Source organism: Trachinotus anak, unplaced genomic scaffold (genome assembly GCF_046630095.1).
Source record: "Trachinotus anak isolate AG129_WGS33_773 ecotype Australia unplaced genomic scaffold, CSIRO_AGI_Tana_v1 ptg000002l, whole genome shotgun sequence".
Lineage (NCBI taxonomy): Eukaryota > Metazoa > Chordata > Actinopteri > Carangiformes > Carangidae > Trachinotus > Trachinotus anak.
In genome coordinates, this window is record NW_027273853.1 from 10777817 (window position 1) to 10793375 (window position 15559).

General features: G+C 41.1%; 1 protein-coding gene across 3 annotated transcripts; it reads left to right on the forward strand.

The window, feature by feature from the left end:
• The first annotated feature begins 125 nt into the window (after positions 1 to 125).
• Positions 126 to 15345, forward strand: cep152 (centrosomal protein 152). 3 transcript variants are annotated; one of them, XM_071496225.1, is made up of 28 exons: positions 126 to 772; positions 1012 to 1128; positions 2849 to 2958; positions 3082 to 3142; positions 3225 to 3539; positions 4022 to 4172; positions 4863 to 5003; positions 5548 to 5687; positions 5980 to 6180; positions 6340 to 6487; positions 6597 to 6688; positions 6786 to 6949; positions 7113 to 7314; positions 7633 to 7737; positions 7819 to 7949; positions 8044 to 8172; positions 8259 to 8394; positions 8651 to 8836; positions 8926 to 9186; positions 9789 to 9920; positions 9999 to 10652; positions 10858 to 10933; positions 11108 to 11275; positions 11387 to 11471; positions 12376 to 12458; positions 12624 to 12780; positions 12868 to 12968; positions 13058 to 15345. In XM_071496225.1, exons 2-28 carry the CDS (start codon positions 1042 to 1044, stop codon positions 13900 to 13902), a joined length of 5061 nt encoding a protein of 1686 aa, XP_071352326.1. In that variant the 5' UTR covers positions 126 to 772; positions 1012 to 1041; the 3' UTR covers positions 13903 to 15345. The 3 variants fall into 3 exon arrangements, with proteins under 3 accessions (XP_071352326.1, XP_071352341.1, XP_071352332.1); XM_071496240.1 differs by lacking the exon at positions 8651 to 8836; XM_071496231.1 differs by lacking the exons at positions 126 to 772; positions 1012 to 1128 and adding an exon at positions 1144 to 2220.
• Positions 15346 to 15559: the final 214 nt, after the last annotated feature.

Here is a 15559-nt window from a genome sequence, read left to right on the forward strand (position 1 = left end):
ACTATGTTGTAAAGATCTTACAGTAAGTATTATATATATATATATATATATATATATGTAGTGTGAGTGTGATATCACCCTTGTATGATGACGACGACTACACTACCCACAATTCCATAGATTCTGTTACCATGGATACGTGGTTAGCTTCGCAGATGCGGGGATAGTAAAACAATAAAGCTTGTGAAATGGCCATTGCATAGTGGGTTTTGTTGACAGTGAATGGATATTAAAGTGGTATATGCGTGGTAAAACAATCTGTGTGTGTGTGTGTGTGTGTGTGTGTGTGTGTGTGTGTGTGTGTGTGTGTGTGTGTGTGTGTGTGTGTGTGTGTGTGTGTTTAAGACCTGCCGTGGTTTGGCGCTGCTAATGCCCGCGAGTTTTCAAAGTGGGCGACTCCGCTGTTCTTAAAGAGGACGTTAGCCGGCTAACCGCTGCTAGCTTTGTTCCTATAAAGTTTACTGCTACATCAGATGCATGCAAACCTGATGCAAACTGCTGTTAAACTTTTTGCTGGCTAACGACTCGTTGATCAAACGTATTTGGCGTGGGTTTTTCAAAGCATTGCCAAGTAGTTTTTCAATGTTTGTACGGCTTGTTGTTACGTCGTTGCTAAGACAAGCTAACATGGCCAGTTTAACGCTAGTTAGCTAGCATCAGTGCTCTCTAATGTAAACAGTAATGTGGCTGGCGATTAATACACCTTAACGCTACGCAAGTAAAGGAATAAGCAGCTCAACAAAGGAAACGCCTGTTCCATTTTTACCAACAGGTAAGCGATGTATGTGTTTTGACTGATTAAGTTTACGATAACTACCACACACTAGTTGGCATTAGATCCGGGGGCTAGGGAGTTAGTAGTGTTCTGTCGAGGTGTGTTTCCCCTTACCTTACCTTGAACTATACTTATGCTTAATATCTACCAACTATTTTTTTGAGTTAAGTTGGACATAGTTCCTGTTTGTTTGTGATTTCCCTCCATTAAGTTCGTTTTTATGTCTCTTTTCCCAGCACACCTTACACACCAGCAGGCTGTGCATCATGTCTATTGATTTTGACAGCGCTGCTCTTCAAACCCAACATGAGGAGGAAGAATACGACCAGGAGGACTATGCAAGAGAGCAAGAGGTGCAGCTCAAGTAGCTAGAGCAGTGTAAAGTTGTTGGGATAACATTTGTGTTACAATCATATTTGTGTCTTGTACTTGTGTGGGTATTTGTGCTGTTGTGTTTAAAGCTTTCCAGATTGCATGATGAGCCTTAAGCTTATTTATTTTACATATTGTCAAACATCAGTCCATTATCCAACATGTCAGATGACAGGATATATCCAGGGCAGGATGAAATAGTGGAAAGAAAACCTGCTGTGTGTGCTGTTCTTAAGGCATCATTTGCCTTTTCTTAAGTGATATCACAATTAATATCACCTTTACTCACTGATAATGTACATTTTCATCTTTGTATATTTACCAAATGGTCATGATGTTCTCTTTCAAGAACCTTGAATTAGTCAGGTTCCTATTTGTTTTTCGGCGGTAGTATTGTTGTTGTTTAGGGAAGCATTTGAGGTGTGCACTGTTTGAATTTCACAAGCCCTGCCGGCTTCACAGCTACACAGGCATGCTGTGTTATTACTCACGCCTACAATCTATTGCGCCATGAAGCTGAGCTATTATTGGCTCAAGGAAAAGGCCGCCTTCCAGGTGTGTCACACTGAAACTACCACTGCCCTGTGGTTTCCCTACTTTCTCTTTATTTAGGTTACCTTGTATCTGTGTCTGACCCCAGTTGGTGAATATCTTAGCAGTGGACCGCAACACTCAGAAGAATGGGATTTTGAATACTAAGTCTTAAATGGATTTCTGTCTTTGGTATAGCCTATTTATTATGCACAAGTTGGCCAAGTGGAACATGTTTTCCACCAGTAATTGGAATGTTTCTGCTCCAGTTATTCTTGCTATATGTTTTGTCTAAACAATGGAGTTCTTTGGGAGTGAAACACAGCAAGGCCACTGGAAGCCGACGGCATGCCAGGCACGTTTTGGATGTTTCACACAGAAGGTCTTCAGTGCAGAAAGATTAGCCTAGAAGGTTATCATGTGGCTTTACAGCTGAAGCAGAAGTGCCTCTTCAATCTTGGTTAAATAAGTGGGATAATATGGGTCCTTTGGTTGTGGACACAGTGGAGGATTTGAGGAATATTCAACGGTCCTTGTTGGAAGTAAGTCCAGCTGGCTCTGCTTGTTACATCTCACAGGGCTGGTTGTAAAGCAAGCTTGGTCAGTATGTTTCTGACACAGAGGAGAACTCTCCTTTTTGTTTTTGTCAGAAAGAGCTAAGATGTTTTGCTCTGGGTGAATTGTTTTCAATGGCAAATAGAGCTTTATTTCACTTAGGGCTGCATCTAACGATTGCCATCATTAATGATTAATCTGAAATTAGAAAAGTGACATATCCGCAGAATGAAGATGCTTGAATCGCAAATGTTTGGAATTTTTGCTTGATAAATGACTTGAATGATTTGATTATCTGAATTGTTAGCATTAAGTTTAGCCAGTAAACTAATCACATAATCAGTTAATTGTTTTTAGCGCCATTTTCTAGAATGAACTATACATACATGCTAAACAATAACGCATGCAATAAAATGATTGTGCACATGAAAATCTGTGCAGTGTTTTGATCAGCTACATCAAAATTTTAATTTAAGATATAAGATTTAGATCACTTGTGTTTCTCAGTCTGTCGGATGCTACTCTGAGATTTTTTTTCCCCAAGATCTGTGTTACTTTATAACTCGGTTGCGGAGCAACCTTGGTGACTCATTTCCATGTGCTGTTTTTCCACAGCTGCACAAACTGCTCACAGACCTGCCTGATGACATGCTGGATGACAGCAGAGACTCCTCCTCTCCAGAGCTGGAGTACTCTACCTGTAGCAATAAAAACACTGGCAACAGGTAACAAATACGTTGCTGCTGACACATTAATAATCTCAGATTTTAAGGACTCGGGTGTGTTTCAAGACAAGCAGCTATACCATGTATTTTGATATTTATGCTTTTCTTGCCCTCTCTACTCAGCCCACAGTCCACATGGACTCAGCAATGGCCAAATCATCCAAGGCCAATCTCTCATGAACAGGTAGGGTGTTTGTTTGTAGATTGTTGTTTCCTGAACTTCTGAAGGGTAAAATCTCACTCTTACTGTCAATGTTTCTCTGAAGAACTATGAAGCTGACTATGACCAAGGCCCTCAGTACACATATGAGGATGGTGCTGTTCAGATTAATGGACATCAGAGGAATCCTCAAAATCAACCTTTGCCTCACACCTGGAATCAGCAGTCAGACAATCACCAGTTCTCCCAGGGAGATTATACATACACTAGCATGGGCGCAGACAAATCTGCAGAGAACAATGATTTCTCCACGGATGAGTATGAGTCTAAACCATGCCCTCAAGGCACTAATAACCATGTGGAATATAACGGAGAAGAAGGATACATGGACCAGCAAAGCCATGCCAGAAACCATTTTCAGGTGAGTGGACTATGTCATCTTTGCAAACCATCAAAATACCTGCAGGGTCCTAGATGTGTTAAGAAAACACATTTTAAAAATATTTGCTGGTTTATTGAAGTGATGGCTGCTCTTGAGAGAGATTTGAGGACAAGCTTTTTATCAGTTCTCTGAGTAAACACAATTCCCAGCAAAGCTGCTATTTGTTACTATGCTCCATAATAATTTGAGTGAATATTAATTTAATAGAAATATTATGTTTTTAACTTTTGAAAACTCAAGTCATTTTTTTCATTCATATGAAACAAATCAAGTCTTCTTGTGTTTGTAATTGATACAGTACTTACTGATACAGTACTGTTTTATTGTGTGTTTGAGAATGATACAGTAGTTAAACTGTGTGACATTGAGTTGGTCTATTCTTGTGTTATTGAACACAATTATATTTATATTTAAAAGATTTTCTGTCTTTGTCTTTTATTTTTGTTCCTGTGAATTTAAAGCCTGGAGCTGGGGACAAAGTTGTAAATCTGTACAAGGCCAGCTACAATCCTCACCATCCTGCCCATCAGCCAAAGATGTTTAAGTCTCAGGCCGCTCACCAAGGTGGTCAGTTTGACCATCTGCAAAGAGAGTTCCTCGATTCGACACAACGTGAGTCTTACTGTCTTGATTTAGTTGCTGTGTTAATAGCACAGAACTGTAATAGCTGAACAGTGATCTTTAGGTAATCTTTTAAACTGACTGAGAAAATATGTCCAAATGAAAAATATGAATCTAAACTATTCTGTTGTCTGGAACAGCTGTTGTCAAAGTGCCACTGACCATTACACTTAACTCTCAAGTGCTCCACATCAACTAACATGGACCACAGTGTTAAAGTGTTATTTCAGATCAGCAAAGTTTCAGTCAACCATTGAGATTCATCAGCCTCCAGATGAAACAAATTTACCTGAGATACTGCACAGTAATCTGAGGGAGAACTGTGTTTAGAGTCTTTGATCACTTCTTCTGTAGAAATATTCAAGACGTTGTTCCTGTTATATGTCTGTGTCATGAAGAGATGTATTCAGCCAGACAGCAGTGGCAATTAATATTACACTTTTCATGCAAAGTAGCTTCTATAGCCTTATTACCCAACATTTCTGGATGTTATTATCCAACAAGATGTAAAGACAGCAAGCTCTTGGTTGGTTGTGTCAGTTTACCACTGGAGACCTAATGTGTTATTGTATAAAATGAACCCTCTCAAACAACACTACTGAAAATTAAAATGTCTTCACACTGTTTAAATAAGGGCTAAATGGCTGATGTAGTGAATATAAATGTTGTGATGTGTTTCAGAAACTGCTGATAAAGAGCAGCTTGCCCAGCTTCAGATTTTAAACAAAGCTCATCAGAGGCAAATTGAAGATGTGGAGCGAAGACTGGAAGATTCAAGGCGTAACATGAGATACCTCGAGCATCAGTTTGCAATTGTCAAAGGTATTTTTCAAAATGAGGGTTGGGAATGACCTTTCACTTTATTATAGAACATAGTCTATGTAAAATAATTATACAGATTTTTTGACACTTTAATTATATAATAATTAAAGTGTCAAATAACAAGTCAATAACTTTAATAATAAATAATAAATTTTAATTTAATGTTGTTATATGTTATGAGTCATTACACTTAGTTTTCTAACATGCATTTTAAGCTGTTGTGTAGTCTTGGAGTCCTCATTAGTGTTTCACTATGTCTAACCTTTTGTTTTAACAACTTATTCTTTACAAATATGTTAAAGGCTGGTTGTCTATCAACATATACTGTCTATGTATAGCAATTTATTGAGATTGACAAAAGGAAACAATGTAGGGTATGTCCTCACAGCTATATATCTGCCCCCTTGTGGCTGCTGAGAGGGCTTGCTCTCTCTACAGAGACAGTGAGTGCTGCACTAGCCTGATGTGCCCTTGTTTCTGTTGTTGGATGTGCTGCCTGATGTGCTGTGGTAACAATATCATTGTCATCTTTTGTCATCAACAGATGAAAAGGATGGCCTAGCAGTAAGTCTAAAGGAATCAAGTCGATTGGTTGCGGAGGCCAAGGAGAGAGAGGTTCAAATGCAAAACAAAGTGAAGGCTATGGAGCAGCAAATACAGGTCCTTACTGAGAGAGACCACGAGGTAAGTTTTGTTTTTCTCATATCTTAATTGTTTAAAGCAAAATACAAGACAGTATGCAATACATCAAGTTATCTGCAATTTCATTAGGTTCAGTGCAGGAGATGAATTAGATGCAAATCAAACTACAACAAAACCAGTTTGTTACAGAATTTAAAATTCTGATGAAATAATGTAAATGTCTCACTATACAATGCCCTCTGAAACAGACCTAAAGCGCTTACTGAAACATGCAGATAGCATTAATATCTCTATTGAAACTCTTGTTTATGCAGTAGTTTTGCTTTGTTTGCAGAACATGAAGAAGCAGAGGGTGGCAGAGGCTGCAGTAGACAGCATGAAGCAGCAAATGTTGGAGCTTTGTCGTTCTGACACCCTATCCAGAGCACGGGAGCAGCATGACAGGGACCTTACCGTCATACGGGAGCAGCATGAGGCTGCGCTGTTGGCCCTACAGCAGAAGCTTGACTCTACCTCTCAGGCTCTGAGTGAACAGGTCTGTAGTTTTTCAGCTGTGGAAAATGAGATTAATGTGTCAACAGGCTATCCATCAGACATGATAATAAGACATAAAAATTCAGATAAATATCAAGATATTTGTAAGTCACCTGCAGATAGAGTGTACTTGACAGTATTGTTGCTTTGTTGCTTCCAGACTGATGCGTGTCAGAGGTTACGAGAGCAGGTGAAGCAGCTGGAGCGCCAGAGAGAAGAAGAGCAACTGGAGAGAGCCAGAGTCATCAATGCCCTCACTCAGCGCCTGGAGGAGAGTCAACAACAATGTGCCAAGTTACTGCAGACAAGTGAGTGAAGGCATCTGCATGTGGACATTAATGAACTTAATTAATGAAATTTACCTTGCTGCAGTACAAATGATATTTTTCTTATCTGTTGTGGTTCCGCTTTCTTTAGGTTCAGTGCAGGAGATGAGTCAGTTGCAAATTAAACTACAACAGGCTCAATCAGCCAAAGCACTGAGTGAAAACATGAACAAAGTCTTACAGGTTTGCCTTCTGATTTGTGCCCCAAAATGGGACCACTCTAAAAACATTATTAGCAAAAAAAAGATGTACTTACACATTTTCACATTTTACCCTGTAGGAGGATTTGGCTGATTTGAAGGAGCAGATCACTCTGTATGAATCTGCTGTGAAGCACGGTGTCATTGCATTAGACCTGAGCAGTGACTTGGAGAACCAGCTGTCTGAATCTTGTATGGATTTAGGATTGAAGAGAACAAACAGGAAAAATGGCACGCTTCACAGGTACACCATGATGGTAGAGTGGAGTCACTGTCATCAATACAGTGCAATTCTTTTCCATTGAGTGCTAGCATATACTGTGAAATTTTGTCCTCACGCTTCCCCTGTAGGATCACCATTCACATCAATAACCATTAAAACCTGACTTTCCCTGCTGTTTTGTCAGCACTGCCTTGGCTCACCTTACAGACTCCAAGCTGCCCAAGGACGAGGCTTTACGGCTGCTGCGAGTAGAGATGCAGCGCTGTCTGGGCAGTCTGAAGGGGAAGCGGCAGAAGATCAGTCAGCTGCAGGAGGAGCTTCAGCACAGTCAGAGCCAAGTCAACGAACTGCAGACCCAGTTAGATGAAGCCAAGCTCAGCTCTTCGGTGAGGCCCCCCCACCCAAGACACTAGATTTAATGTTGAACTGCTGACTAAGGCATTTAACACTGTACTGTTCAGATAGATGAGGAAATCATTGTGGATTATTGAATTAAATTGCATTTTTTTCCCCCTCAATGCTATCCAGTCAGATTTGCATGAAAATAAACAAATGGCGTCTGGGTTTTACAAAAAAGAAAAGGGAACTAAAACTTGGTATAGATGATATGGTACAAGCATAATTTATAAATAAATTGGAGGAAGTTAAATGGCTCTAATGTGGACAGTGATCATGGAAAAACTGTATCTACTGTATGTCTGCAGGTCAGAGAGAAAAGCCAGATGAAACATCTAGACTTGACTGGAGAGGCACAGAAAGAGTTAATGAGACTACAGGAAGACAAACGAAACTTGCAGGAACAAGTGGAGGTTGGTTGTAGGTCATAGTCAAATGAATTTTTTGTTTTTTGGACTAAATCGTGAAAGATTATTGTTCTATCTCAATTTTAGGTGCTAGAGAAAAAGAATAAGGAGCTGAAACAGGGTGAGGAGAAAGTGAGGTCTGCCAACGCAGAGCTGTGCACCAAGATGAGGGAGATGATCCAGGACCTGGACCAAGAAAAGCAGGAAGCAGCTGAGAGGTAAGGCTCGGAGGATGGTAGTGAGATTAAAACTGATGCTTTCTTCAAGGTGTATGTGTTGATTCATGAATACAATCTTTGTTTCTTCATGAAGATCTGAACGGATTCATCAGCAGCATAGGGACGACGTGGTGAACCGGGTCAAAACGGAGCTCATGGTGGAACATGATGCTCTGGTTGAACAGCTGACTGCGCAGCACCAGCAGCAGGTCCAGCAGTTAGAGTAAGTCCACAGCACCTGCCGCTGGGAATCTTAATCGACTGCAAGCCTTTTCTACTTGCTGACATTGTTTGCTGCTTCCTATACAGGACCCAGCTGTCTGAGGTCAATGATAAGATGTTGGCCGTACAAGAGTGTTATATATCGGTCTGCAAAGAGAAGGACATGCTTGAAGAAAGAATACAGAACAAGGAGAAGGAGTACGCTTTGATCAGAGAGAATGAGGTATGTGAATAAAAGATCCTAAAATGTGTATTAAAAAATGTCAAAAGTAATTTGCGAAATTGCAAATGGTTCTTACATTTATCAATCCAACATTGAAACAACATTCAAAAGGGTAGATGAAATTGTAGGGTAAATGATTATATAGGATTGATTAATATTAGTAAGGTAGTATTTCTCAGTGATGAAGATGCCTGTATCCAGCAAAGATTACCTGTGGACTGAGAATGATTTATAACTGATTGGTTGTTATTCCCAGCAAAAAATGGGAGAGGAGAATAGTACAGCTGTGGAGAAGCTGAGGGCAGAGCTCGAGGCTCAGCATCAGGCCTCAATAAGCCAGCTAAAAGCTCTCTGGTCCAAACAGAAGGAGGATGAGATCCAGCAGCAGGTGAACTCTCATGTAGCTTCGGCAAAGGCTACATGGAAGGAGGAACTGCAAAAGGTGTGATTTCCATAATCACTGTCCAGCTCCCTCAACTCCCAAATGGAAATTTTACTTCAGACCTGAATGTTTTTCCTTGTTCTGTGCAGATGGAGACGACCTGGACCCAGAGGGTGGAAGAGGCTAGGAGGGAGAAAGACAGAGAGACTGCTGCTGTAACCTGTCAGACAGATGAGACTGAGGGCTGCACTGTGATGGTTACTGCTGAGGAGCTGGACTCCAGGCTCAGTGCCCAGAAACAGCAGCTGCAACTGGAAGCTGACAAAGTCAAACGTAAAGCTGTGGAGGAAGCCAGGAAACAAGCCCAGAGAGTGCTTCAAGAGAAACATCTAGAGGACATGGCCAAGCAGGTCACTGGATTGTCTTTATAATACATATACCAATTATTCAGTGTGCTTTGCTGTACATTTTTATATGGGTGCCATCAATTCTAAACTACATTAGACTTGGTAAAGTTATTTTCTACCCATATTCAGATTCCATTACCATGGTTTCTTTTTATGCCTCTGTGCTGGCGACAGCCAGGGCTGGCCACATTATGTTTTCAGGTTGTCCCTCTGTCCGCCCGTCTCATTCTCGTGAAGACGATAGCTCAGTAACGCCTTACTTTAATTTTGGCACAAACATTTGCTTAGACTCAAGGATGGACTGATTAGATTTTGGTGGTCAAAGGTCAATGTCACTGAGACCACACAAAACACGTTTTTAGCCATACCTCAAGAATACACAGCAATTAGGACAACAGTTCACACAGATGGCTAATATTTTATGTAATTCTGGATAAACAGATGTAACCTGAGTGCCGGAGGCATACAACCACGAAGCAGTAATTCTTTTTTTTTTTCTTTCTTTTCTCTCCTCTCATGTTAACTTTCACATGATCATTCCTCTGACTCAGGCCTCCATTATTTGAGAAGGTCAAATTTAGTGGACATTTGTGTTGGTGTTACAGATTGAAGGTGCTGTGACCAGGGCCTACAATCGCTGGATTGAGGATTTGACTTCATTACCAGAATACCAAGCATCTCTCCAAACAGAGAAGGAGAAATGGGAAGAACTACAAGAAAAATGCACAGAACAACAGGTATGACAGTTTTTTTATCTTTGAATTAAAAAGTGTCACTGCTGTCATCTGTCACGTATCTTTATTTAAATGTTCCAGGTGTCCCAGGCTCTGAGGGAGGCAGAGGAACAGTGGCATAAGAAACACAAGAACCAGCAGGAGGAGCAGAGCTCTGGAACGCAGAGGGTGGAGGAGCTCCAAGAGGAGGTAGCAACTCTCCAGAGCCAGCTGGAGCAAGTCGGGAGAGAACAAGCTGCTCTGCTGAAGGCTGAGCTGGCCGGAGCTAGAGCAGTGTGGAACCGAGACAAGCAGCAGGAGATTTCAGTCATTCAGGTTCGCAGTGAGCGGGTGTACCAAACCAAGCTGCAAGAGCAGCACAAAAAGCTGGAGCAGGCTCTGCAGCAGGCTAGAGAGGATGCCGACCTCCAGAAGAAGGAGTTGCTCCTGCAGATGGAGGCCAGGCTTCAGGAGACATTGAGGGCCAGAGAGGAGGAGTGGAGATGTCAGCATGCGGAGAAAGAGTTGACCCAAAGACAGCAGATGAGGGATGAGCTATTGGCAGAGCTTCAGACTGGACTGGCAGAGGTCCAGGCACAACTTCTCAGAGATCCCAAAAGAGATCAGCAGGGCGCTGAAAACACCAAGCGGACCAGCGGAGCCACATCAGAGACAACAATAACACACATCATCCAAACATCCTGCAAAGACATTGTGAGCAGGGCAATATCCCAGGCCAAGACGGAGTGGAAGCAAGTGAGTGGTTACTGGATTATCTGTTAAGTGGTGTTATCTGTTAATGATATAAGAGGACTGGTTCTGCTCAATAATTTACTGAGTCTGCAGAGAACAAAGGTCAGAGTGTGGCAATACACAGAGTTCAGTGCTGCCGCATTTAATTATGTCTCGTCTCTGATGTGGTGCAGTGTTTCCCGTCATGGTTTCATCTCTGTCCCTTTAGATAAGTGAGGAGAGACTGAGCCGTGTGTTAAAGGAAACACAGGAGCAACATGAAAGAGAAATCGATAAAATGCAAAGTATGTTTATTACAGCTCTTTCACTCACATCTCATATTGTCTCTTCACTGATCATGGCATTGTGCAAACTTTCTACATAAATACACTTGACATGCAGGACACAATGGATTTGATCAGACCATAGTAGAGTGTTCAGCAGCAAGTTTACTCAATAATATTATCCACTGTCTCCAGGCTCTTTGTCCCAGAGGAAGCAGCAGGCTCACTGCAGGAAGGAGTGCACTGAGACTTTAAGTAAGCTGCAGAAGAAGAATCAGGAGCTCCGGAGACACTTGGAGAAAGCCTGCCGTCAACTCCAGAACAGTGTTCGAGAGCACAAAACTGCCATGCAGCACCTTAAAGGTATATTTCTTTAATGCATTGAAAAATGTTTCTCTAAATTACATTTTAAATAGATTTACTCAACTACATCTGTACATCTGTGTTGATGGGATACAAAACTGTTTCTTGTAGATGAGCATGAAAGCAGCTTACAAAAGGTAAAGGAGGAACATCTGCAGCAGATAGATGAAGCAAAGAGAGCCAAGGAATCCTCAGGGTTTGTGCTGCTTTTGTCATTTCTTAGCTTTAATTTAAATAAATCCAAGTAAATGAAATATTGTTTCATTGTGTAGTTACTCTCATCTGCTATTACTGTTTGTTGTTGCAAGCCAAATATGTAAAAAATGAGTTATTGTGTAGTTCCCTCTTCAAAGTTTCTTCTTAAGTATTGTGTATTTGGGGCCATATTTACATAATAGATTTTTTGCAACAACCATCTTTATCATTAAGATGACTACCGAGATCAGGACTATAGAACTTTTTAGAACTCTTTAGAAGTTTTTGCAGACATTATATCCAGCACTAACATCATGATCTATTTGAAAACGTCTTCAGTGCCATGTAAGAGACCATTAAAGAGAGTAGATGCAGTGCCATGAAAATAATATACCATAGGCCAGGTTTAGGGCTGTGACGTTTAGTGTGCCGGTTATTTTCTCAATTAATCACTTTGTCTATAAAATGTCAGAAAACAGTGAAAAATAGGAATCAGTATTGTCTGTATTGCACATGGTGATACTCGGTTTATTACAAGTTGAGACAAGGTTAAGCACCATATGAAAATATATCTGCAGATTATTTTTATGTTGATCAACTAATCGATAAATCAACTAATAATCTCAGCTCTACTGGGATTATAGTTTCACAGACATTTTGTATTCACAAAACTTGATCTCAGTAGAAATTTATATGTAACTTCTGCCACATGTTCAATAACACAAAAAATAATACATATGAACAAGAGGCTTTTATTTGATATACAGATTTCCTTTGTTTCTTTTAAGCTCCAAGATGAGCACGGTGGCAGTAGCATTCATAGCTAATATTCGAAGATAACGTTAGTTGATTTCATGAATTTCAGTCAAATGAATTCCAACAGATTTAATGTTCTTGTTTTACAGGAGTTCTGATCACCAGCAAAATCTTCAGCAAGGCCTTGAAGAGATGAAGCAGCAATACTTGATGACTGTAGAAAAGATCAGAGGTTGGTGATAAAGCTTTCATTGAATAGTTTATTATTTTTTGTAGGGGGTAGGGGGTGGGGGGTGGTGGTTATCTGTGTGGATTTACAGTATTCAGTGTCACGGGCACCAGAATTCAGGGGAATTCACAACAGACTGTGACTGTGTTTGTGGTTTTCCTCTGACAGAAGACATGCTGCGTTACCTCCAGGAGAGTCGGGAGCGAGCAGCAGAAATGATCCGCATAGAGGTGCAGAGGGAGAGGCAGGACACTGCCAGGAAGATGCGGCGTTATTATCTGACCTGTCTGCAGGAGCTGCTTGAGGATGGAGGAAAGACTACAGGGCAAGAGGCTGTAACTGTCTTAAACTTGTTTGTTTGCTTTATCATGGCTCCTCAGGCTAATTGTATTGATCCTCTCATCTTCTGCAGAGCTGAAAAGAAAATAATGAATGCTGCAAGCAAGCTGGCGGCCATGGCTAAAGTGCTAGAGACGCCTATCAGAAGTAAATCTGGAAAGAACAGTTTACCAAGTGAGTCCTATTGTACAGAACTGCATTACTATGGAGTTTATCTTCCCCTCAAAATATCAATGTGTTGGTGACCTGTGTTTTGTTGACAGATTGTTCGACGGCTGTATCTACCACTGGCTGCCCTGGAGAGAGAAACACAGGTTTCAATAAGAACCTGTCCACACTACCTGAGCTTCCTGACATTAGGGCAGAGGAGAGATCCCACAGGGAAAAGACTTCTGCTGACTCAGAGCAGAAACCAACCGCTGCAGCCAGGACTAAACCTTTGAGTCACCAGGACATTTCTGCACCTGCGAAGGAGGAGGTCTCAGTGGATGCAGGCATGAAACTCCAAACTGCTGCTCACAAACACCCTCGCTCTTACAAACCTTCTCAACAGATGGCACATTCTCATCAGGTGGCCTCCCCCTCCCAGGTGGATTTTGTCAGTGCATCTGTGATGAGTAAGAGCAGGGAGCTGTATCTGCAGGCAGGTGACTCACGCGCAGCAAACAACGGCCTGGACTCAGAGCGACACAGCAAACCTTTTCCCATCCAGGAGGCTCCTGTCAGAGATGAGAAACAGACCGACTGGAGCATGACCAGTAGTGACTCAGACATAAGCTTCCAAGTCCCAAGACTCTCCTACTCTGGGAGGAAAGTTGAGCCAGTGAAGCCGTTTTCTGTCTCTGGTGCATCGGCCAGTGACGTAAGAGAGTTTGGTGGCCTCACCCCAGATGCATCTGACCTGACAGTTTATAATGAGATTGCCAAGAAGACACCTCACACCCAGACCTTAAACTTTCCCAGTATGAAGATGACTTCACACAGGGAGCCCACGCCTGGCTCCGAGGCTGAGAAGCAGCACGGTGTCTGTTCCAGACCTCTGTTCTCTGAGTTGAGACAGCGCCAGCAGGACAGCGGCTTTGACAGTCCGTTCTACCAACAACAATGATAAACTGAAGCGCGGCTATGAGGCGAAGTAGGAAGAGGAGCTTGGAACTGCCTTGACGATTTCAGTTACGTTACCAAATAGTACCTTTAATACTGTGTGTATTTAAGTTTACACGATGTCAGACTTTTGCCTTGATAGTTGCTTGCAGTGTGTTTTTGTCTATGTGTTGTTTTTAGATTGTTAAATGAAAAGTTTGACATATGGGGAAATACATTTATTCAACTTCCTGCTGAGAGTTAGATAAAAAAAAGTTGATACCACTCTTTCAGTATGTTTGTATGATAAATATGAAGCTCCACTGAGCAGCTGGTTAACTTAACTTAGACTGGAAACAGCAAACCTGGTGATGTTCAAAGGTAACAAAATCTACCTGTTACTGCTCCCAGCCAAAAAAAGTAAACAAATGAGATATAAAGTTTATTTACTATTTCTTGGTTTAAACAAGATCAAATGAAAAGATTAATTCTTTAGATAAAACTTGGCCAGATTCAGAGGAGCTGGTAGATGGATTTTGCTCCCTTTGTGGAGAGCCATGCGAGCAGTGTCCCCCTGATTTCATTGTTTATGCTTTGTTAAACCCCTGCTGGCTACAGCTTCACAATGGTTCTGATTTCACTGTTGACAAGAAATCAACTGGACACATTTCCCAAAAATGTCAAACTTTTGCTGTAATGCATTGTTTGTTCCAGTGTAAAACAAACACATGTTGCACTTCTCACTCCAAACAGCAAAAACATTTAGAGCTCTGTGATTCTTTGCCTTTTTCTTCTGGCCCCTCATAGTCCTGGTCACATTTCAGTCCAGCTTTAAAGCTGCAGCTGCAGGTCTTTGCTCTGGATCTCACTGTGACACACTGCAGCATGATGTGGGTTGAAATGAGTGAACAGGAATATACTTATTTAAAAAAAGGGTGCTTCTGTCTGAACACCTCGCTGTCACTCACATTCAAGCACGAGCACCGAGCCAAAACAAATTCTTCCTGTCACAATATTGAGTTCTCAGTCTGCTGGGGGCTTTGCTGTTTCACAGCTCACTGTTACCTCCAGAGGTTTGATAAATACAGTCTTGATACATAGAAACGTGTGTAAGGGACAGTCTTATTAATGATGAGTTCCTGACTTTATGCATGAATATCAGTGTTAGCTTATGGAAGCTATAGTCTAAGACTGTTTCTTGTGCATCAGAGACATGTGCACCTCAAAGAAAACGTTTTCAAGGCTAAAGTCGCAGCTCTGGCCGCAGTAATTTTTAACTTTGACAGCCTGCATAAGAGATACTGGCAGACTGAGTACTAGATAAGGTGCAGGTTCATTCAAAGCTTATGTCACTTTGCTCTGTTGTCTCTCTGAGATTTAGATTTGTGTGTGTTTTTTGTTTTTATATTTTAAAATGTTTTATATCACATTAAGGAGATATGCTGTGCATAGATTATAAATGTTTTTTTTATATATTGCTTTAAATGGTTTGAATAAATTTTATAATTTTATTGCAAATTAAGAGGGAATAATTCATTTGTCATAAGAGCCGAGCCTTGCCTTCAAATCCTGTTGTTGTGAAGCATGATCTGACAATGTAGTCTTAGTACTGTCTAATGGTCTAAGTACAATCCTGTTTACTCTAGTTTAATATTAAACCATAATATAAAGTACAGCAGAAG